Source organism: Xiphophorus hellerii, chromosome 15 (assembly GCF_003331165.1).
Source record: "Xiphophorus hellerii strain 12219 chromosome 15, Xiphophorus_hellerii-4.1, whole genome shotgun sequence".
Taxonomy (NCBI): Eukaryota; Metazoa; Chordata; class Actinopteri; order Cyprinodontiformes; family Poeciliidae; genus Xiphophorus; species Xiphophorus hellerii.
This window is the reverse complement of record NC_045686.1, coordinates 3,432,285-3,457,089: the sequence shown is the minus strand read 5'-3', so window position 1 is coordinate 3,457,089 and position 24,805 is coordinate 3,432,285. Positions and strand designations below refer to the sequence as shown.

General features: G+C 35.9%; 1 protein-coding gene across 3 annotated transcripts; it reads right to left on the bottom strand.

The window, feature by feature from the left end:
• LOC116734042 (triadin-like) lies at nucleotides 1-24,012 on the bottom strand. 3 transcript variants are annotated; one of them, XR_004342161.1, is made up of 32 exons: nucleotides 23,459-24,012; nucleotides 19,857-20,069; nucleotides 18,999-19,049; nucleotides 17,635-17,760; nucleotides 17,444-17,470; nucleotides 16,272-16,298; nucleotides 14,026-15,906; nucleotides 12,947-13,060; nucleotides 12,511-12,714; nucleotides 12,374-12,436; nucleotides 11,202-11,240; nucleotides 10,982-11,026; nucleotides 10,840-10,908; nucleotides 10,682-10,717; nucleotides 10,551-10,598; nucleotides 9,179-9,232; nucleotides 9,036-9,083; nucleotides 8,686-8,952; nucleotides 8,470-8,511; nucleotides 8,334-8,372; nucleotides 7,968-8,018; nucleotides 7,839-7,886; nucleotides 7,706-7,753; nucleotides 7,586-7,621; nucleotides 7,402-7,449; nucleotides 7,244-7,288; nucleotides 6,952-7,068; nucleotides 5,310-5,354; nucleotides 5,205-5,231; nucleotides 4,688-4,723; nucleotides 3,432-3,485; nucleotides 3,048-3,065 (listed from the first exon to the last, which is right to left on the bottom strand). XR_004342161.1 is itself a non-coding variant. In XM_032585162.1 (31 exons), exons 1-31 carry the CDS (start codon nucleotides 23,475-23,477, stop codon nucleotides 2,923-2,925), a joined length of 4,074 nt encoding a protein of 1,357 aa, XP_032441053.1. In that variant the 5' UTR covers nucleotides 23,478-23,977; the 3' UTR covers nucleotides 1-2,922. The 3 variants fall into 3 exon arrangements, 2 of the variants coding, with proteins under 2 accessions (XP_032441053.1, XP_032441054.1); XM_032585162.1 differs by lacking the exon at nucleotides 4,688-4,723 and having other exon boundaries at nucleotides 1-3,065; nucleotides 23,459-23,977; XM_032585163.1 differs by lacking the exons at nucleotides 4,688-4,723; nucleotides 18,999-19,049 and having other exon boundaries at nucleotides 1-3,065; nucleotides 23,459-23,976.
• Nucleotides 24,013-24,805: the final 793 nt, after the last annotated feature.

Genomic DNA, 24,805 nt, shown 5'->3' with positions numbered 1-24,805 from the left:
ATTTCTTACTACTTTTATTCTGCTCACAGTTGGAAAAATGCCAACAAACATTTTTTTGTCTCAGAGGTTTAAGATCAATAAATGCTCATTCCTCTGCAGATGAAAAACTAACAGTGAAATAAAAGAAAGAAGAAATAAAACAAAAACGTCAAGGCAAAGTATTGTGATAAAATGTAACAACATGCATAAAAAGTCAACTCACCTTAACAAAATCAAACATGAATTTAAAACCTGTAACATATTCAAGCTTCAACTAAGTTTCCCACCAAACATATTTACATCAGATTGCACTGACGTCTGCTCCTTCTGTTTGTTTTTATGACATCATAGTCTGTCCTTTCATCACTGACATTAATCTACAGTAATAATTAAATAAAAATACATATACCTGCAGCTGTACAATGTGAGTACTGTGTGTTAATGTAAATAACACAAATATAAGCTGCAAACACGACATTTACAACAAACTGAAGGTTAACACCTGGCTTACAGGTGTGATTTAAGGCCACGCCAACAAACACATTCACTGTAGTCAGTCCAGTCCTGTAAAGAACTGAGACCAGAGTTTCCTTGAACCCATTTTAGATTTGGACTCCAAAGTTTTCAACAAACCTGAGGGTTAAATGCATCAAAGCAAACCAAAACCAGATGTTTGGCAGATGTAAAATAATACTTCCCACCCAAACTTTCGGACTTTCTGAAAGGAAGTTTAAGCAAACTGGTAATTGGCAAACTCAAAAATAACAAAGAATTACACATTTGAGCTGCTTTGGAAAACTTGTCAGAAATGTCCACATTGTCCACGAATCTCACTGTAGAGTCTTTGGTAATTCTACAGTGGATCCCCAGTATTTATGGGTTAGGGACCAAAGTCACCAACAAGCAGCAAAATTACTTGAGCCCGTCTCTTATTACTCTTATAACTGCATATTTTTCATTGTTCAAACACTAAATATACCTTAATATTCATTAATATGCACAGAGAATAATGTCTTAGCACTTATCCAGTCTCCTTTATCTCTGGTCAGCCAGTCAGTGCCAAGAAAATTAAATGGCACGTCTCTGGATTGGCTGCTTTGCGAACGACCAGTAGGATTGTGTCAAAATATTTCAGCTTCCTAACCTGCATTTTCTTTCAAATATTTTAGAAACACTGTAAGAAATGAATCCTTGAATCTGTGAATTTTCTGTGAATAGTTTGGAGTTGCATTCCTCAGAAAACTCTAAATTGTCGGGCATTCACTGTTTTAGATGACAGAAGTTCTCTGCAGGTTTACAAAACTAAACTCTGCATTTTAATAGTTTTCTCTGCTTTGTTTGTATTGTTGACATTTCAGAAAGATCAGCTGGCGCATAATTCGGCACAGCTTATCCGCATTCAGTCCCACATGTCAAACTGCTTTATTTAGTCCCTTTGCAGCAGTACGAGTAAACTGGACTATTCTGTCACATAAACTATTTAATTTCCACATTCTTTGATAATAATCATGTGCACAGAACCATCAGGAGTGAAACATCGTGGGAGTAGAAACTCCCTTTTGGTTCCTTTACAGTAGCATAGATTTCTATTCAATAAGACAACAGAAGGAAATGTCTGGCAGCGCTCAGTAAGTCATAAAACCATAACGGTGAACTTGTTGCTGAGTCGCATCACCAGAACCGAGAAGAATCGAGGTAAAAAAGCGACGGCGCATCGGGCCCGGTTCACAGGCTGATAAAACTACATTCAATCACAACGTCGCTTCAGTTGGTCACGTCTAAGTTGTCCTGCAGTTTCCCCGTCTCCAAACGCATCACGCTAAAACTCCTGCAGCTTCTCCACCATTGTCTACGGAGGCCTGAAGGTGCCACAATTTAATAAAAACATTGAGGTAAAAGGTTCCAATAACCGAATAAAATATGGATTTTTAAAAAGTAATTAAGTGTATTTTTTTATGCATAATAGAAATATAATTATTTCAAGGTTCTATTTTATCTAAAATATTAATGATGAATAATTCAGATGTTGTGTACATTTAATTCTTTATCTCCAATTTTACTGATAACATATATAAATAACTACCAATTTTCTTAATATTATTGTTTATTTTGACTCTCACTGTTAAGTAAGCAGAAATCTCCACATTACAAAGTTCTAATTCCACATATTTAAATTGCACTGCTTTTCATTTTTGCCAATTTGTTTTGTACAGAAACTTTTGTTTTTCTAGTTTAGTTGCTCTCTTTAATATACTTTTTTAAAATTAGTTTTATATATGCATTTGTTTGTAAAACCTAACTTTTTGCGTTGCAATTGGGTCTTACTTTATAGCATAAAAAAGGAAGGAATTGGCTTGTTTTCTGGGATTTGAACTATAAAAGGAGAAATGCCTGTAATTTAAATATTTAAAGGTTAAACCAGGATATCATCCTGTTCTCTGATAGAGAGCCTCTCAGTTTTTATTACCATGCAGCTGGATTTTACTGCTGGATGTCTGGAGATGGGTTGCTGCTGGGATAAAAGTGGGAGCCTCTGGGTTTGGAGTCTTCACTGTTAGCATGCTAATCTCTTGCACCCACAGGTGATCTGTGGTGAACAGGGGCAGCGCAGGTCACTGCTGTGACATTTAGTAGTGGAGCAGAAAAAGGTAAAAACTGTCAGCTTTGAAATTACTTGTGGTAAAAATTATATAAAAAAACAAAGGGTTGATTGGAAATTTATGTATTTGCAAAGAAAATCTTAAACTTAGACACAATATATTGCAGTGAAAGTACAGCTGTGGGTGCAAAAGACTGAGAACATCTCATAAGTGTCCCCAGCAGCTCAACCACTGAATAAATCACTAAATTAAAAATAAAATCTGTCCTCTTTTTGTTTTCTTGCCTGTGTTTTAATCGCAGACAGAGGAAGTCACAGAATTAGAGATCTGTCCGTCAGTCAGGTCAGTGTCCCGCTGCTCTCTGCTGCTCCAGCATCGACCGGACAGCAGGGGACAACATGGCGGGAGACATGGCCGGGGTGAAAGGTCGTAAAGGATAGTGTGCGTGTTTTCCTGGGAAATAGATGCACTGGAAGTATTTCTGACCTGGAAAGAAAAGAAGGTGAGATGCTGTGTGTGTTTTGATCAGTGGTGGAAGCAAGAAGAGAGGAAGATATAAACATAAATACAATATCTAAAAGAATTAAAAAACATGTAAATTACGTCAAAATGAAATTGGTGCTTGATGGTTGCAATCTTTCTACGGCAGACATAATTTGAAATGAAGTTAGTGCTTCATCATTAGCTTCCAGCATGTTGGTGTAATACTTCAGCATTAATATAATAATAATGTTTATGATTATAATGTTTATAATATAGGGTTAGCACAACTAACTTTTAGTTAGTGGTGCCCACCATTATTGACTACTGTTGATCTTTTAATTTGAATTAAATTACAGAAGCAGATCTTACTCGGTTTCTTCTTTTCGGTCTTCTCTGTAACATTGTCTTCAGTCTCAGGCTCCTCTGCAAAAAGTCAAACATAATAAACTGAGATTAAAGAATTATGTGTTCATCATAATTGGAGGAAATGGAGACAGTGACTGCAAGCTTATAAACAGAAAAAATTGAAAAGGTGGATTTTCTTTCCCCCGACAATCATTATTTCGCCTCTTAAATCTTATTCCAAAGTTCAACTTCTTAAAAATTAAGTTGCTTTTTCAAAAACCTTTAACAGTGAAGATAAAAAGAAACACTCACACTTGGAGATTTTATAAATTGCTGACAACTTTGATTTGTTTCTTGGCTTTTTGATTAGTTTAAAGATCAGTGTTTTAAAGCAAATTTAATGAAACTTGTTGGAAAGTTTGCGCATGGACAAAATATTTAAAACAAAACTGATACATTTAAGAAACCTTTTTTCATCTCTCATGTCTATTTTTCCATATTTATTTGTATAGTTGTCATTTCCACCAGTCAGCCTGGGGTTATAAACTTTAAGCTATAAGCAAAGAACAAAACCAGGAGAAATGCAGAATCTCCTGAAGTAAAACCTATTATTATTATTATTATTGTTATTATTGTGAGCAGTTTAGTATCTGAAAACTTTTGATAATATAAAAGTTTGTACCTACTATGGTAAGACTTAACATCACACAGCAATGTGTAAATATCTGTTCAATTCTATCAAAACTAAAATATATTATATTTTATTATATTTTCAAAACTAAAATATAATGTATACAGATCCAAAAAATATGCATATATCAAATAATTCAAATTATTGGATAACTGATTAAAGTCAATTTTAAGAAAAAGTGTAAATGTCTTCACATCACTAAAGTACTTCTTGGAGTCGTTTTTAAAGTACTTTACCACAGATTCTGGTTTTTCTTGTTTTATCAGTCTAAATCAAACAGGTGTAGAAAACAGGAGGATCTCTGTCAGATATTAGAGAAGTGTGGGGACACTCAGGGCGGTGTTGGAAATCCACTGAATGACTCATTATGAACAGGAGATTAATCAGTTTTGGCTCTTAGGTTAATCTATCCAGTTATTAATGCTGTAAAACATTAATCTCTTCAAATAATTCAACACCCTTAAAGATGTGGATAATCTCGTCTCAGTTAAATTATCTCATTAAAACTCTTTTACTGTGCTGTCATTAGCATTAGCATCTCCTCATACTGGTTCAGTCAGTGGAAATAAGGTGAGAACATAGTTTATACCTCAGACCTTACAGGAAGCAGCGTCTTCCCCATTCGCTAGTAACAAAGCATACACATAAAATTATTATTGTCAAAAATAAAAAATAACTCCCACACCGCTGTATTAGTCAGAGATAAATGTTAAATCACAAAATTTAATAAATATATTCTGGATGATATTTTTTTATATTTGACATTTTATCAAAGCGATTTAATGAGTGTCATAAAAGGTACATTTTTACCATATTACCATTATTCCAGGTTTTGCGGGTCTTTTCAGCCATTTTATTGTACATTTATCAAATTAAAGGCCCTAAATCTGTCCCTAGACAAAAATAGGGTTATATAGGAAGACTGGAAGGTGCTCATGTCCTGTGGCTGCAAAACAAACCCAAATTATCACTGCTACCCTATCATTATTTATAGATGCTATGAAGTGTGTTGTTTGATTTGATTGAAACCTGCTGCTATGCATTAAGGCCCAAAACATCTCAACTTTCTCCAGAGTGACAAACAATGCCCACTGGGTCATACTTACGAGTTTTTGGTGGCTGTTTGACTTTATCTAGGGTTTGAGAAAAGATGCTGATCAGTTTAAAGTCAGGATTTCAGAGGAATCGTTTATTATGTTCTGACTCCATACCTTCAGCTTTCTTGACTGGTTTCTTTTTAGTCTTTGCAGCTTTTTCTGTAACAGAAAAGAAAAAGCCCAATTATATCCTGCAAAACGCATCACCATCATCGTTTACACTCCCTCTGTGTTGCACCTCAGCACATCCTCAATTAGTTTTATCTGGCAGAAAACAACTTTAATCACATAATCCATACACCTTTTTACCAGCCAGATTCTCTGAGACGTCAAAATAAACACATAAAAATGCCAATAATCTCGTAAGAAATGTGAGATTTGAATCATAACCATTTGTATTTGCTCATTAAACGGTCACTGGTTTGTTTCTTAGAATACATTATGTATTAGTTATTCTGCTGGGGATAAATATTTGTGTTTCATCCTGATTGCGCTTGATGCAGCTATCGGCATATGTCTTTTTTAACAGACAAACCCACACACCGCTCGTTCTCCTATAGTTAGACATTGTTTTGAAATCTACACATTATGAACCTGAGTGGGAATTTTCTGGTAATCTTTTCTCAACTCTTTTCTGACCGTTTCCTCCCACTCCCACTGTCTAATTATTCCCCTTTTCCATTTCATGTGTTCAGCCTGTTAACATTACTGAACTCTGCTGGCTTTCCATCTCTTCTCAGCATCATTTGAGGATTCAGTTATTGTGACTAAAGTGAGGTCAACGGCATTTCATCCTGCCCACTCTCGGCTTTAAAACTGAAATACATTTTATTATACAATATAAATTTAACCGCTATTTCTAATAAATGTAAAGCACAAAATCCATGGCTACTTTGGAAGGACACGTATGAGAAAGCTAATTTCTTTGCTAAAAATAATATATGAGCATAGCTTAAGTTTCAGAAACAGATAAGACCAAAGTTTAGATGTTTGGCCTTTTTACAGAAAAAACTGTGAAGCATGGTGGTGGAGGAATGATGATCTGGACTTCTTTTGCATTCACTGGATGACAACAACAATAAAGAATAATGTATAAAGTAAGACATGTATAAAAGAAAGGGTTAGAATCAAATAAGTTTCTACTTATACTTACTTGAATGTGAATATATCTGAAATAAACTAAACTAACTCTGCTCTCATTGGTTTGGCCATGAACTCCTCTGGATGTTTTCTTACAGCCAAACATCAAATATCTCACTGCCTTTAATTGGATGATCAGCAGAAAACAAATTGGGGTGATGCAACGGCCTAGTCAAAGTCCAGAAATCAACAAATTAAAATGTTTTGGTGGGACTTTCGGTTAACTTTTCAAAAATAAATATGTTTAACCTCAATGAAGTTAGATAATGTTATAAAGTCCCAATGGACAAAAATCATCCAGAATGACTGAAAAAACTGATCAACTACTGAGATTTAGTAAAGATGGCTCCATTCAATCATGGGGTTTCTCAGACAGAACTTTTATTATTACGTTTCATCTGTTTAATAAATAATGACGTGAAATCTGTAATGCCATTTTCTATGATTGAACTTCGATGTAAGAAATTTCAGAGACAAGATTATATTTGTGTTCTTATATGGAAAATATACAGACAAGAAAAACAATGGTTGGCTTTCCTAAAAGATTATTTATAGAACCACTAAGAACAGTAAAGTGTCCGTTATGTTAAACCTGCCTTGTTTTTGTTGAAGTTACCTGATTTAAAGGAAACTCTGATTGGTTTCTTTGGCTCAGCTCTAGCCGTCACGTTTGTCCTCCTGTCAGCTTCCAGTCTCGTCCTCAGTCTCAGAGGCTGTGAACGTGATTCTGGTTCTGTCCAACACAACATGTTTTACTCATTTATACAAAAGTAAACCATTAGCATCTGCATTCACTGGACTGGAAAAGTTTTAAATTCAGTTAGAAACTTGGTCAAACTCAATTACTTAAAAAAACCCATGAACCATTAGGAAAAGTTTGCGGAGTTCATGCATCATCAGAATTGCACCTTTCTTATCTTTGGATGCTTTGACTTTGCTCTTGACAGCCGGCGCTCCGGAGGGGAACAGAAACAATTAGTTTCTAATCAACAATCATCTCTCTTGTCACTGCAGTGAATGATGACTGACTTCATGCATATTAATTTGAGTCGGTGCGTGTTGTTACCTGTCCTCTTAGGCGCTGATTTCCTCTTCTGCTGTACAGCTGCAGGCTCTAACATTATGAGCAAATTGTTGGGATTAGCTTTAAAAAAATCATGTTTCTGTATCACTGCTGACATTTTCTTTAGGCTGCATCTCAATTCATTTAGTAATGACAACCCAGACAACGCCAGACTCGGTCAGCTAACCTTTTCTTGATTTGGTTTTCTCTTTTGCAGGCCTCTCTATGGATGGAAAACCAAAAAAAAGCCAAATAACAACAGAAAACAAGAGCATGCAGCTAATAAATTAATTAATATTTAATGTACCTTTTTTAGCTTCTGTTGGAAGTTTTGATTTGACCTTTGCGGGCTTCTCTAGAAAGTAATGATAAAATTTGACCCAAAAAAGCAACATTTTTGAAAGCATACAGCCTGTTAATTCAGCTAATATCAGATTTACCTATTTTAGCTCCAGCTGGAAGTTTGGATTTCTCCTTTGGAAGCTTCTCTGTAGATGAAACAGTACATTTGAAATGAGCAACATTTTTAAAAATATTTATATTATCAATTTTCTAAGCATACACTTCACCTTTTTTAGCCTCAGCAGAAAGTTTGGTTTTCTCTTTTTTTGGAGCTTTACCTAAAGAAACAAACATTTGTGTTCATTTTAATTTCTATGTAATTAATTCGTAGCATTTATTATAATGGAACAGTTTTCAGTCATAAAGTCACTGTGTTAACCGAAGCTAAACAGAAAATGCTTCTTTCTGTCTCGTTCTTTTTCACTCAGAGAGAATAATTGCAGTAAAATGACCACAGAAGGCAAATTGTGCCTATTTAATGCACGCAGAGCACTTTGTGCCACTATATTACAGTTATCACATGCTGGAGCTGCAGTTAGTTTCAGGAAACATCCCAATGATTCAGTGAATTAAAGCAGAAGAACATCCAGTACCTTTTACTGAATCAGCAACCTTAGTTTTTTTCTTTGCAGCTGAAAAAACACAATAAAATACATAATTTCTGTTCACAGCTGTAATTAGGAGGAAAATATTGATGTCTGCAAATTTAATTTGTTAAATAGTTTGTACCTTTCTTCAATGAGGGAGCTTTTCTCACAACTTTCTCTGGTTCTAAAAGAAAAACAATATCATTTTTCATCATTCAATATGTGCTTTAAAACTTTTTTAACTGGAACTACAGTAACTTGATATGTATTTTGTGTTTCTCTTTGTGTAATCATGTCTTTCTTCAAATTTTTGCTGTTTTAACCTATAGTAACTAATCATCTTCATGGTCCTCCTCACCCTGGTCTTCAGCTGCTGCCGGCGGAGCTTCAGCAGCTGGAGTCGGTGCCTCAGGCTCCACCGGTGGTTCCAGTTGTGGAGCCTCTGGATGTTCTGGTTGTACTGATGGAGAAGGTTCTGCAGGAGGTGGCATTGCAGGTTGCACTGGTGGCTGATATGGCTGATAGTGAGCATAGAGTGGCTGCATTAGTGAAGGAGGAGGCTGCTGATATGGAGGCTGTGATGGAGAAGCTGGAGGGTGAACGGTCACAATCGGAGCAGAGGGAGCTAGAAAAAAAAACAAAAGCTGCTCATGACCGCACTGCATGCTAAATACCAGATCAGAGTTGATCCCCCATCAGCGTGAATACCTGACATGGTTGGAGGAGGGTACGGATTGTCTGTGACGATGTGATGAACTGGAAAACATAGATGGCTTACTTAATTATGATGCAACCAGTCTTTTACAGATTTTTAAGCATTTCATGTATGTTATTATTAGAGGGTGACCTACCGTACCATCCTGGGGGGGCCGGGCAGTAAACTGGAGCAGGTCTGCAGGGACTGACTGCAGCAAAAATTAAATGCATATTAAAGTTTCCTCATGTACCGTAATCCAAACTACCTGGAGTCAAATAGACAGGATAGAAGTTCACATAACTTTTCAGGTCAGTTGCTTTTTTTTTTTCTTTTATACAGAAAGTCAAAATATGTGTCTGAAAATGTCCAAATATATCATATAAGGTCTTTTGTTTAACACATGCTGCCAAATATAAGTCAAAATCACATCTTATGTACATATGTTTGAAAATCAATAAATTCTTTGACTTGTATATACATCAGATGCTTAACTAGCTTAATAATCATGCTTTGTGTTTCAATCTGGTTTTAATTGTAGATAATGAAATGGATCACTATAGTTGTGTTGCAAGAATGTTTGAGGCTGAATGAGCTTTAAAATGCTAACTGCTGACTTTCAAAATTTCAAATTTGAAATGTAAACATTATTTTCTTTTCCTTATGTTTGCTTCTTTAGTTGACCGAAGAATTATTTTTTGTTTATTTTTATGGACCATGCATAGTTACAAACCAGGACAGCGGATTAAGTCGGGATTTTCCGGATATCTTAGCACGGTTACTGGTTACCATGGTGATTAGCCTTACCCAGAGCAGGTTTAGCTAGTCCTGTTTAGGCCGCTATATGTAGATCATAAACCAATTATTTCTTAATGATTGTCGCACAATATTTAAAACATATAATTATTTGCATCATAAATACCTTTTGCTTCTGTCAAGGGGCTGCGAATAACAAGATACATATAATCAACGGTGCAACTTCTCTTCTTTCTTTTGATTGCCGTTAAACTGCCGTTGCGCTAACAACTAAATAGGAAGTTGTAGCTTCAAAATAAAAGCATCACAACTCAAACAGGAAGTTAAAACTAATTAAGGGTCTACGTCAGAACAAGTCGGTTGTACATTGTAGTCAATCTTTACCAGATACTGGAAAATGTTCTTATATTTAATCTTGACCTGTTTTCATGCTTGTTCTCTATAAACATTGATAAAATATGCAACAAAAAACGAGCACACATACTGCGTCACACTTACTTCCACTGGTTTCTGAGTTTACAGTTGTTCTTTTGAGGAATTGATAAATAAGTCTTGAAAGGTGTGATTACGAAGTTTTTCAGTTAAGAGCCGGGGTTTGCAAATATGTTTAGGATACTTGAGCTTTTAATAAGGATTAGAAAATCAACAAAGTAAAAAACTAAATCTGTAGCCACAAAATTTGGAGAACAATGTAATTTGTGGGTTTTTTTTTTTACTTGGTATATTAATTAGAAAACAAAAGAGGAAAAAACAATATAATTTTAATTGTTTACCGTCCTGTGCAGACTCTGTGGTCTCTTCCTGTTTCTTGGTCTCCATCACTGGTGATAAAATACAGTCCAGTTAAGGGGGAAAAAATAATATCCCCTCTTTTGTATTAACAGTGTGTACTTGACTTGCTTACCTGTTTTTGACATCTTGCTCTTCTGTTTTATCTTAGCTTTATAAAATAAAATTCATATTAATATTTTCATCAACGGATTAAAATAATGTCACTGCTGCCTGGCACTAGTTTATCGATAAGTGTGCATCACAACTGAGACGTTCATATTTTCTGGATACCTTTCAGAAGAGGAGCTAATCTTCGGATTCTCCTGGCTTTTGGCTCCAGAGCTGGAAATCTAGGAAGAGCTGGACCAAACATCGGAGCGCAGATGAAGTAATTATGCCTACACAATACATATATAATAGTGTTTGGTATTACCTTGTCTTCTTGGCTTTTCATCTGTCTTCTTCACAGCTTCCTGTTCTTAAAGTAAAATACAAATAAATGAACAGGAAAAATAGATTTTCAACATAGTTTTCAATGCATCATAATAATTCCTTCAAGTTATAAACTTTTATAAGTTAGAAACTATTATTTTTGTTGTACTTGGAAAAATTTGGTTGTTTATTAAAACAAAGTTTTATTTTTTTAGAATTACCTTTTTTCCGTCGCACAGCCGACACCCTCCTGGGAGCATCTAACAGATAAATACTAAATTAAAATCCTAAAAATATCAAAAATAGAGTTTTTTTTAATACTGATTTGCAAATATATTCATACTTCTTGAACTTTTTAATATTTTGTCATTATACAATCACAAATTTCAATGTATTTTATTTTCTGTCTTGTTAATTTCTTTGTTTTTTGTCCTATCTTTCAATTTTAGTTCATCCATCATGTTAGTTCATATATCCTCATTGTTTGGATTTGTTTTGTTAGATTACTATTTCTTTCTGTTTATTGTTTATAGTAGGTTTAGGGTTCCTTTCTCCTTCATTATTTTTTTCTTTGTTTATTTTTCACCTCACCCTCAGTCTACCATTCGGCTGCATCCACTCACCTATGATTAGCTCTTCTGTCTGCTTTGTCATTTCCACATTTCCTACTAGGTAACTAAGCTCTTCAGTTCTCATCAGCTGAGTTTCAGTTACAAATGTGCACAAAACTTTGTTGATTTCTCAATAATGTCAAAAAAACACAATTTTGTAATTGCAGTGTTTCCATTAAATAAGAAACATGTGATGGGAAATTTACAAACATCCTCGTACCCCTTACTGTCGTCGTCTTCTTTTTTTTTCCACCAGTAGCAACATCAGGTTATTGATCATGTGACTCGTGTGATGTGAAAAAGGTGTTTGCATTGCAGTTTTGCAAAAAACACTAATTTCGATACAGCTGAAAGATGGTGTCATCTTGGCACAAAAATATTTTAGCAAAAAATTTGTGCGTTTCCATTAAGCAAATTTATTTTTGTAATTCCAATTTGCGTAACTTTATGGTCAATGAAGATTCAGCTGTTGTTTTCCACTGTCCACTCCTTCTGTTGCATTTCGTTTCCTCCATGTTTTCCTCATCATCTCATGTTATTTTTCCTTAACATTAAATAGCAATCTTATTCTACTGCCTGCATTTTTGTCAAGTATAAGTTATAAACTTATACTTGACTTCAGGGTATTCGAAGTTCAGGAGATATAAATACTTTTTCCAAGGCACGGCTCATGTTCATGATACTCCCCTTCACTTGAGATTCAATTCAGCTGCTCAAGTTTAAACTGAGAAAATCAAACATGTTTGATTTTGTGTATGAATTAACCATGAATACAAACAAACCTTTTTTATCTGCAGTCTTGGTGACAGCCTCTTTTGTCTTTGCAGAATGGAGGCAGGGACACTCTGAAAATCACAAATTAAAGTTACATGAAAAACAAATAAGGTAAAAACTCACCTCCTCAGGCTCAGTTTCTAACCTGCTGGTTCTGTTTTGCGTGTTTCCTCCTCTGGCTCAGGCACAGGTTTAATCACATCCACTGTGGCCTTTTCTTCGTCTCCGTCTTCATCGTACTCCTCTTCCTTGTCTTCGGATTTGTCGATGGATTTCTGAGGCTTAGAAACAGATTCTTCAGCTTCTTCTTCTTCATCTTTCTCCTCAGGAGCAGCAGGCTGGCTGGTCTCTGATGGGAACCAAACAAAACACTTACACAGTTATAAACAAACTTAAAAAACTGTGAGATCATCCTAAGAGCTATCAGAAGTTCTGGTGCAGTTTTAGTCTGTAAAATTATTTAAAATATGAATCGTATGTTTTAATTTGAGTCTTTTTCTCTCGTTAAGTGATTACATTGCTCTTATTTTAAAAATTTAATACAAAGACAGTTTTTCATATAATTTATAGCTGATATTTACCAGCTTCTTCTGTTTCATCTTCCTCCACCTTGTCTTCATCAGCTTCAGCCTCTTCATCATCTACAGCAGTCTTTGCTGCCTCCTCCTGGCCAGTGATCGCTGCTGCAATGGCGGCTTCAATTAAAAAGCACATTAGTCATTAAAATTAGTTACTAAAATTAATTAATTTTAGATACTGTAAATGATCAAATGTCTACATATTTATATATATTTTTAATGACTTTAAATGAGTGATTTTAATCGCTTTATAAATACAAGTTAACTTTAAGACTGACATGACTGTGGCTGAATTAAATCTGGTTTCAGATTCCTAAATATCAGATAATATTCGCACATGCAGCTTCATGGGCTTCTGTTACACATTTAGTTATTTCCTTTCTTTGATTTTAAACACTAAAAAATCAACCAATCTATTTTTATTTATTTTTTTGTCATTATTGTTTTAACGAAATGGATCTCATTGGATTAGAGGCAGCTCATAACTTACCGAGTCGACTCATTAGGGCTAAATTCTTGCTAGTTTGGTGCTGATTTAATAAACATCAACAACTTTATAGCCTCCATTTTTTAGGCTTCAAGCAATGTTAGTCAGGTTAACCCTTCTACAGTTGCAGAAACTTATTGATGATCCTCAATACACTAGAGGATCGTCGATAAGTTTATTTATTTCACTTATTCAAGTTTATTGTGTACGAAATGGATTTGTTAAACAAACTGGTAACTTTCAGCCATTTATTTCTATCGATTTTGATGATTAGGACTTACAGACAATGAAATTCAATAGCTTAGTTTCTCAGAAGAAACTAAAAACAGTTTGCATACTGCTGCATGGTAAGGAAAAGTTGAGTGGAAGAAAAAAGTACCATAGAGCAATAGACATAACTGCAGCACATTTAAAAGGTTAAGCCCAACAAGGTGTGAATTTATGACTTTGGTAATAATTTTTTAATTCTATAAATTTCAGTGTTTATTTTTTATTGCTGTCATTTTGTGAAGTTTTTCCCAAAAACTGTAAATCTATGGTCAAACGTTTGAATATTTTGGATTAAAAAATGGAGGAAATGAAAGTTTAACCTCACCAGACAACAGGATGTCATCAAGTCCATCATCATCTTCCTCGTCTTCATCTTCCTCATCTTCCTCTTCACCTTCACCTTCGTCATCCTCGGCTTCATCAATGTCTTCCTCTGTCTCAACCAATGTTTCTATCACTTCTTTCTCCTCTTCATCATCGAAGCTCGTCTCAACATCGTCTTCCTCGGTTTCATCTTCATCATCACTCAGAGAGTCCTCATCAAGATCTTCATCATCGTCGTCATCTTCGTCGCCCAACACTCCACTGTCTGAGCTGACCAAAGGAAGAACGTCCGCCTCTTCCTCTTCCTCCTCTGCTACTTCTTGTTCTTCCTCCTGTAAAGGTTTGATAAGATCTTCATCTTCATCAACCTCAAGGTCAATGAGGTCGTCCTTATCAAGGTCTTCATCTTTACCTTCATCTTCATCATCTGCAAACAGTTCAGAGGAAGCCACAGAAACGTCATCTGATTGGTCCAGATCATCTTCATCTTCCTCAGAAACCTTTACGTCGTCATCATCATCATCATCATCATCGACAGGTGGTAGAGGAGAAAGATCTTCCTCATCTTTAACTTTAAGATCTTCATCACTAGAAACTGCTATGTGAGGAAGATCTAGATCCAAGTCTTCCTCAGTGTCCTCTGCGATGACATCATCGCTGTCTGACGTCGCTGCTAGTCTGTCATCTTCATCATCTTCCTCACTGGACAGAAGTGCTGAGTCACTGATTTCTGAGGAATCCACAAACGCATCGTCACTGCTGTCATCCTCTTCATCTTTAATGTCATCATCATCGTCAGGCAGTGGCGCATCTTCATCGCCTTCTATGACGACGACGGGAACGTCGGAATCAGGAGACAGAGACGCCTCTTCATCATCTGAGGTGGAAACGGGTTCAGGAGACGCCTCCTCCTCTTCATCAGCAGCTTCATCAGAGGCATCCTCCTCTTCATCAGCAGCTTCATCAGAGGCCTCCTCCTCTTCATCAGAGGCATCCTCCTCTTCATCAGCAGCTTCATCAGAGGCCTCCTCCTCTTCATCAACAGGTGCAGCTTCATCAGAGGCCTCCTCCTCTTCATCAACAGCTACAGCTTCCTCTTCTTCATCCTCCTCCTCTTCATCAGCAGCTGCAGCTTCTTCTTCATCATCCTCCTCCTCTTCATCAGCAGCTGCAGCATCTGCCTTCATTTCTTTTTCATCTTCTTCTCCTGCCTCCTCTTCATCATCCTCAGCCTCTACTGCAGCTGATGGAGGAGCTTCATCATCTTCCTCCTCTTCAGGTTCTCCAGCTTCCTCCAGTTCAGCTCCTTCATCCTCCTCCTCTTCCTCTCCTTCCTCCTCCTTTTCGTCCTCCTTCTCTTGGATGTCTCCTTCTAGCTCCTCTTTCTCATCTTCTTCAGATTCTAGTGCTTCTTCCTCCCCTTCTTCAACTTTTTCAGCGCTTACAGCTTCCTCTTCCTCCTCCTCACCTTCTTCTTCTGCATCCTCATCTTCATCAGCTAAAGCTTCTTCCTCCTCCTCTGCTTCCTCATCTTCAGCTAACTCTTCTTCCTCCTCCTCTTCTTCTTCAACTTCTTCAGTGCTTACTGCTTCCTCTTCCTCATCTGCTTGTTCCTCCTCCTCTTCTTCCTCCTGCTCTTCTTCTGCTTCCTCATCGTCCTCTTCATCCTCCTCATATTCATACTCATACTCCTCCTCATCATAATCCTCTTCATATTCCCCTTCCTCATCATACTCCTCCTCCTCCTCTATTTCTTCTTCCTCCTCTTCCTCCATTTCATCTTCATCCTCCTCCTCTTCCTCCCCCTCAGAGGCCTCTTCTTCCTCTTCCTTTGCTGCTTCTTCTGCCTTTTCTAGTTTTGTCTGAACTTGCATTCCTATAACTGTAAAAATGCATAAGGTATAATAATAATAATAATAATAATAATAATAATAAATTAAAAGCAGAAATCAAAACTATTTCTCCTGGAAAATTCTTGAAGACTAATTTAATATTCTGAAATCAAACAATAGAAAAAAAGTGGCACCACAGATTAAATTTTTATGAGGATGTTGAAAGAAAATCAAGTACATATCATGATATTTAAGTGATATATCATTACAACAACAACACGTTAAACAATTACAGAAATTTGATGGAAGTTTGAATTATGTTTTTAAATTTGGTGCTTTTTGTATCAGTTCAGGTTTTTTTCAGTTGACGTTTGCTTATGCAGATAGAATGATCAAATGCATTCAGGGAACATACCTTTACTTCTTGGCGGTAAAAATTCTCCTACAAAAGCAAATAAAACATTTTAAAAGTCAATCGAGAAACTGGAACAATGAAGTCAAAGTGTAGATACTTTTTCACATGTTGCAATATAAATCTAATTAATTGGACATTTTGGAGGGAAATATTAAATGTCTAGTTAATAATGACCAAGGATGAAAAAGCACAACTATTAAAGGAAAGTAGAAGAAGAAGAATCTCTTGTTTTTATCTCCATTAGTTGTTATGGCAGAATCCAAACTTCACCCACCCAAAGAACTCAAATACCTTTTGGTTTCTTACTCTTCACCTGACCTTCCTCCTCCTCCTCCTCATCCAACCATCTTGACTCTTTGAAATGGTTCATAAATAAAAGAAGCTTAGATGTAAATATTATTATGTGTATTAAATCAGAGGTTCCCAGCCCCAATTTAACCTGCTAAATGCCATGTACAGTGTCTCTAAACTTTATACTTGCTGCAACTCAAATTCTATAAACACAAGTCAAGAACTCATCCATGGCTTACAGCCTTCTGCTGTCATGTTGTAATTGTTTTATTAGCATTTTTTGTGTAAATTATTTAAGCTACAAATTGTTTCATTGTATTTTCGTTGGGCAGAGACTGAAATTTTTGGATCCTAGATGTGAATGCTTTCCTGTAGTTCTCCAACTTTATTAGATTTTAATTTCAAGAAGCTAACCCCAATTTGAATCTTAATTTTACCATTTTCTTCTGAAACAGACTTGAATCTGATACCAGATCTTTCTAGAAGCTAAAGATTAGATTAGGGTGATGGCAGGGAGGCCTTCCAAACAAATAACGTAGAGTCCATCTCCAAAAATAAATTATAAATTGACGAAACTGTGCAAAAATCTGCTAATTTCTGAAATACCATCAAAAATTTCCCATTATAATTTGCCACATTCCATTTTTCGATAAAACTTTACATATACTCATATTGTGATTGCATAAAATTTCTTTTAAAATCCAAATCTGCTGCTAATTCCCTTCTCCTTTTAGGAAGTTCTTAAACAGTTTAGAAATATTGAATTGAAGTAGATTTTCCATTTGTTTGAGCTACACACAAAAAATGAACACAGAAGGTAAAATTTGATGTAGGATTGAGGAAGAATGAATGACTCTCTATGAAGCTGCCATAGTACAAACCTTTTTTCCTCACCGCATACAGCATTCCTGCAAAGGAAGATAAATGAATGTGTTGTACATGAATGTGTTGAAAATTTGATCAAAAAATAAATCTATAAGCACTCTTTTTCAAACATGCTTGAATAATACAAAATATGATTCCTATTTTATTAAAATGCAATGTGTAATTTGTGTTGAAGAACTCAGTGTACCTTCTTCTTCGTCTGGAGCAATGAGGTTTGCAGCGAAACTGAACATGGCGCTAATAATGTTTGTTGATTCGTCCACGGCATCGTTCACCACCTTCACAGGATCTGAACCGAACTTACTGAGACCTCCTGGGGGAGTACAGAGGTCAACAAGGCAAAGAACACAAAGATTTTAGTTTATATTCATCAATTGTGTAACTAAACTGAATAATTTCAAACAATACGAGTTTCTGTATAAGCAATATTTTCTTCAAGACGGACATAGTTCCACTTTGAGGGGTTAAACTGAAAGTGGGGCAGCAAGAACTTTTAAGAAATGGATCCTAAAACATCACAGGAGGTAAGGGTAACCCATCTTCCAGTTTAACCTCCTCAGGACGCATTCCAACATAATGCTGCATAAAGAAGCATTTCACAAATCCTTCAAATCCTCAGCCATCAGCTCCAGTCAGAAACTGCTTTATATATAACAGGGATTTCAGAGGAGCTCGATTAGCTTAATCAGAAATCAATAATCAATGCAACTAATTGGAATCAAGCTCCTCTGAAGTTCAATTATTTCAAAAACCCACAGTTTCTTTTTTCAGATCAAACTTCATTCATGGGTTTTGTGAATGTTTGAACCAAAAAAGTTCAGGAAATAAACTACAAACATCAGAAAACAATGCAGTCAGTGTACTCCTCCCTCTACAGAACATTTAAAATAATCTTAATATGACTGTATATATTATTATTCAGTAGTTTGCCAACTTAGGGAACTAATGAACGGTCAATAATTACTATGCCATTATTATAGTTGAAAAATCTGTTCCCCTCCTCACCTGAGGTGGCGCTGCACCAAGAACCACTGAAACACAAAAACCTCTAAAGAAGACACTGAGGAAGTGCCTGATTCACAAAATGAAAATAAAAGTGGACTGGTGTCATATTTTAGTTGTAGGATTTCTTTTTTCTCCAGCAAAAAGACAACAAGCCATTTCTCACTATAGCTTTAGGCTCTAGCTAGCGTTTGTTTTGGTTGTATTTACCCAGCATGCCTTGCGCTATAGTCCGCTTCCTTCTTTTGGAGCGGTTTCATTCTGTCTCTCTAAATTAAAACTCACTATCACAATAACTAGAGACTGTTCATTTCTTTGTATGTGAGCAAATGCACAAAATCAGGACAGAGTCAAATATCCATTTCTTCCACTGAAGCTAAACATCCAGAATGCTGCTAAAGCACCAGAAACTGCTTGTAAATGCATCTCCTATTAAAAACAGAGGGATTCATCTGAGAGCAGCTATGTTTTGTTGTTATATGAAGCCATTAGTAGTTTTAGAAGAAGCATTAGGGATCTGCTAAGTTAGCTGCAGGTGAGAAGTCTTGCCTCTGCGCCCTGAACTCTTTAAAACCTTCCTGATCCCAGCAGGAGGGCGATCTGGTTGGATGAAAAACAGGGATGATGAGTAAAAACTTTTAGTGAGAAAGGAAAGTAAAACCAACATGATGGTAAGGTTTTACATGCATCCAGTCTTTTTCAACAATAAAACTGATTATTATAGCTTTTACAAACATTATTATTGATGTGTACATTAATTTGCATTATTCTGTCAGTGTAAATTAAAATGACATGAAATAACTAAACAAAATCAGTTTCTTGTGAGTCTTTCTGTTAGAAATGAATGATGGGAGATTTTTAATAGTGTTAGAATAGATAACTCTGTTATAATACAATAATATTACTCATTTATTATTCAAATATAATAAGCAATGCTGAGAGACTACGCAGCCTAATTTAATGGCTTTAATATGATAAAATTGAGGAAAATTTTCCAGGTGAAATTTTCCTGCAAATATTAAAATTGCCAGCTTCTCCCTGAAGTAAGATAAAACATACAATAAAGACTAAAAAAAAATATTTATTTCTTCCTATTTACCAAAATAAAATATGTTTTCACATAATTCCAAACATTAATGCTTATAACTAATATATTCGTAAATGCAATAATTGCAAAGCGGTTTTATCCACTTTTTGAAATTGCTTTAATCTAACCTGAAGTGCAAAACATCACACCAGAGTTTAGTTTGTGACTACTTTCTAAACAAAGGTGAAGTCAAACTGGAAACAAAAATAACAAAATCTTTAAAATCCTAGAAAATAATGGATGAACCACAGAGCATCAAATAACAAGGAATATTCAATAAGTTCAACGTTATTACCAAATATTCACCATTCTTCTTTTACCTGCAATGGTCTTATAATCGGCCACATCAAACATAATAATGAACACGCATGTCCAGGTGATGATTAGTGCCAGAACCAGGATCCAGGCCAGAGGGGAGCTGAACGTAGAGTAGAGGTCGTCTGTAAACATTTTCTTTGACGACCGGAGAGTCGTCGAGCCGGCCTCTCCGGCCTTCCCGTCAATGACCATGGTGGTTGTCACTGACGATCGAGCTGAAGAAAAAAAAATAGTCAAATCAAAAAATAAAGAACATAATATCAAAAATATCTGCTGGATCACATGAGACAAAAAGTAGAAAAAAAATCTAAATTAATAATATATTCTCAGAATAAAGACAGAATACTTGGATAATAAAGACAATATAAGTAGAATAAAATCTCTATATTACCAGAATAAGGTCACAATATAATAACTTTATTCTCATAATATTATGGCTTTATCCTCTGAATTTTGTTATTTTGATTTTCTTAGCCTGGATTGAATACTCCGTCATACGAATGAGCTTTTTTTTTTCTTACAATCCTGGGTTTTTGTACAGATTTTCAGTATTTTGCATTGTGCTTTACTTTAATTTGCTTCTAGCTGTAATTTCTTTTGTTTTGGTTTTCTTTGTTTTGTTTTGTTTTTCTAATTAGGGAAAAAAGTTAGAGAGCAAGGACGAGGCAGTTGTGGTTTCCCTCTGTTGTATTCACCAGTTAGACGTCCTTAGTTTGCATTTTTGCTCCTGAAGAATGGATCATGGCTTCATGGCGGTATCCTAATCATTCGTTTACGCTGCTGTGTGTCTGTCAGACCAGCTGAAGCCACCTGTTGACTCTCCTCAGCTCACTGCTGGCGGCCACTGCAAGCTTCTTCATTACTGCTGACTAAGAAAGCTTAGCAGCTCTGAACACAAACCACAATCCACGCTCTGCTCCCATTCCCACAGATCGAGTCTGGACGCCAGCTACAGCATGTGAATATAGTGTTTTGTGGGAGGATGTGGGTGGATGGCTTAGTGTACAAATCAATTCATAGCGTTTTTGTAAGAAAAAGAAATATTTATTCAGACTCCTACATCTTTTTGATATTTTTGCATCACCGACTCAAATGTTGTCCAGCAATTCTGATTTGATTCCAAAGTACGTCTTGGTGTTGGATTATTTATTATTTTAAAGAATATTTTCTAATCTTATCTTCTTTCAATGAGACTATATAATATTTCTAAGGTTCTTCAAATGAAAATGTCAGGATCCTGGATTGTTTGAGTTTTTTAGTGCTTATCTTTGTCTGGTTCTTTCTTTGGTTAGTCATTCTTTTGCATTTTGTTTTGTTCTTGCCGTCTCTCTCTTCCTCAGTCTGCCTGCCTGGTCTCTCCTCACAGCTGAACCTTGTTTACAATCAGCCATGTGTTCGCGATCCAGCAATCAAGCTCCGTAGGACTAAAGCTGCTCATTTTCTTTCAGTCTCTGTTGGTTTCTAGTGTTTTATCCCTGCTGTTCCAATGCAGTTTTCCCCTCATACGACTGTATTTGTATTTTTTCATTAATAGTATCAATCTCATCATTTTTGGGTTTTTCTACAACCATGACAGAAAATAATTTAAGGCTTGTTTCAATGTGATTGTCAGTGTGACTGGTTGACGTGTTGACATTTATAGTTAAAGATCCTGATAGGTTTCTACATTTAGATCAAAATAAAACAGAACATAAATCTCTTGACTTTTGTATCCATGCACCATTAAAAAGTCTTTGTCTTAAATTAATTTATCTAAAATTAAGGCTTTAAAATGTCTTAAATTCAATAGAAAGATGTAAGGTGGCCTTAAATGTGTTAATAACAGCTCTTAAATTTTGTCCTTTAAAGGATTATTTAGTCCCGTAACATTTATTTACCTTGAACTTTTCTTTGAGGAAATTGTGAGACATCTCCACTTTTTGACTCAAGATGGTTGAGGCTACCAGTAGCTAGCTGCTAATATAACTTTGCTAAATAGCTTGTTAACTTTTTTTAATCATGAGTAAGTGCAACATTATGGCCAGTCGACTGGACAGCATTTGTTTTTGCCACTGGCTCTCTTATGTTGCCAAACCATAGGAAGCAAGGTGCATGAAGTGCAAAAAAACCCAAACATTTAAACTTTGCTGTATGGGGATTGAATCTGTAGCGTAATATACCAAAATCCCTCAATCACCCTCTATTTTTTGGCCTTAAATGTCATTAAAAAAGGTCTTAAAAGGTCTTAAATTTGACTTTCTGAAACCTGCAGATACCCTATTCTTGACGCAAAGCAAGAATATTCCAGTTGAACTCCACTACAGCAAAGTATTTCAAGTAATTTCACTTAATCTTCTATTTGACAAAACGAAGCTCTGGATTAAATTTGTTCTTCTTGAGCTTTCAGAAATAGCCTTCCTGAAATCAATGTTTTTGTTTTCAGACGACCTCTGAACCTGTGGCCTTTTCATGCAGGCTTGGATAAGCTGCACCAGTTTCTGAAACCTGCTTTAAAAGGCTTGTTCAGTCATCCACACATGAATCCTCTAGTTTACAGCTGATCTGTGTCCATCTATGGTTTCTACAATCCTACCAGGTATCCATTATAGCCCAGCTCAGATTATCTGCGGTGTTATCAAAGTAAGCCTGAGGAAATTATAAAATATTACTATAAATACAACAAAATGCACTGCTATAAATAAAGAACTTATAACTGGTTTATCTATTTATATCAATATTATTAATCTACGTGAGAAAAACCCGTGCTATAGTCTGGGATAAAATGTTAGGTTTATTATTTTCTGTCAGACATTCTTTGTTTTTCACCAAAAAAATTATCCATTAACTCTTTGAAACTGTTGCTTTAAAAACTTCAAATAATATTTAAAAGTTTTTGTCATGGATAACGATGAGATATGAGAAGAAACATTTCAGTGTGACTTATTGTGTTTTATGATGTGATAATAGTGAAAAAATTTGTTTTCAAACAGGAACTCTTCAGCCATGTTTTGGTAATCACACTTCTTCTCCAAAGCATGTTGTCAAAGGTTCACACATGGCTACTTTAGTGGAACGACAACAATAAATACTGAAAAAGTAACAACATATAAACTAAAATTAAGCAAAGGAGGTGGTCTGATGTTGTTGTTGTTAGTTTATCTAAAACTTAAGGATTTTGCAAGTTTGTTGTATTAAAAGAAAGAGATTTATTTTTAAAATCCAGTTGAACAAATTTGTTCTCAGTTATAAGAACAGAATTTGTGTCACTTTCTTTCAATTTGCCTTCTATATTTAACCAGGCTTACTAAATTAACTAAAGGTTGATTTGGATGCAGTAAAGTCAGCTTTGCAGTAAAAGTCTCTTAATAAACCTGTTCTAATTATTATAAAAGTTATTTTAAAAAAAATACTTTGTTGTACTTAACATTATGTTCATCAATAATTTTACCCTGATCAAAAATCTAAAGTTCAATAAACAAGTTTGCATCAGTCTTGAAGTGCAGTTGGGGCCACAAATGGCCCCTGGCCCACAGTTTGGACACCCTTAGTTTGATTTATAAACAACAAAACTTTTGCCAGAGCAAAATACAGAAGGTAGATTTTTCAAACTGAGATAAAACTTTACCTTCAGCTGCTTCAGTCATACTTCCAGAATTAAAATCCTTCTGAAAAGGCAATCCTTGGGCAGATTATGTTTCCATGAAGATAAAACATCGGGATTTTCCTCACTCCTCTGAACGATTTAATCCTACCAGGTATTCCAGCGTGAAAAACTCTTAAGCCAAGACAAGACTCTTCTTTGTAAATTAGAACTTCCTTTCTTTTATCAGACGGACAAAAAGTCCAGATATTTTCTAACGTTTGTCTTTAATTCTACACGAGAGGAAAAGGCTGGAGAGACAGAGTGACAGAGACCAAGTTTAGACAGTCGGTGTCTTTGCCCTTTGGCAGGTTGGGCCTGGGATTGCAGATACAGCAATCCCCCTCCTCCACCCGACCAGCTCAGACAGAATTAGACTGACCACTGGGACCGCTGCAGTGATCCAAGCAAAAGGCAGAAGTGAGGAGAGGTAACTTTACCCCACCGGCCCACGTTGCTGCACCATGTGACCACAAGGTGTCCAAGGTGTTAATATCTTTTAATGTAACATTTTTTCCATGAGTTTGATGGAAAAATTCAACTGCCAGCTGAGAAACTGTGAACCTAATTGGTGCTGTTGCATTCACGTGGCATTCAGAGCCAGAGATATTTTTAGAGGGGGCTTCTGCTGCTGGTATTCTGCTTCGCCTTTTAAGGCCAGAGGTGTGACCCCACTAATCACTCTGCAGCACACCAGACCTCCTCTGCTCCATGCAGGGCTGTCATCAAGTGGTGAGCACAGCAGAGCTCAGATTGTGGAGTAGAAACTGGAAGCAAAATAAAATGGATTCAATGCCATCATGGTTGAGAAAATAAATAATCAGACGGTTAAAGGTGACCTATCGTGCTTCCTTGAACAGGTTTGGATAAATCTATTAGATACACAAAACATGTTCATTACAATTTTATGCAGAAAATCATTCTTAGATGATGAGATTTCAATCTGCTAGTTTCTGCATATTTTCAGCTCCTTTCAGAAGGAGTCGTTTTAGGGCCTCTGTCACTTTAAATCCAAATAAACTGCTGCTGCTGACCTAACTCAGTGTTTACACTTGCCCATGAAAATGGCTGCGATGGCTTAAATGAGAGAGGAAAGAGGAAGGCAGTGAAAGAAAAAGAGGGGAAAATAAGTTAAATAGAAATGAAAATGCTGCAAAGAGATGCGAAATTACTCAGCCATGCATCTTTGACAAGCAGAAGTGGAGCCTTCTGTACAGCCAACAAAAATGCAGCAGGTGATTCCTGGATGGGAAGTCAACAACAAAATGCTTGTCTTTTCCAGGAGTCATTGAACAGCAGTAAAACCAGCTGGATCCAATTTTGAGTTGCTAG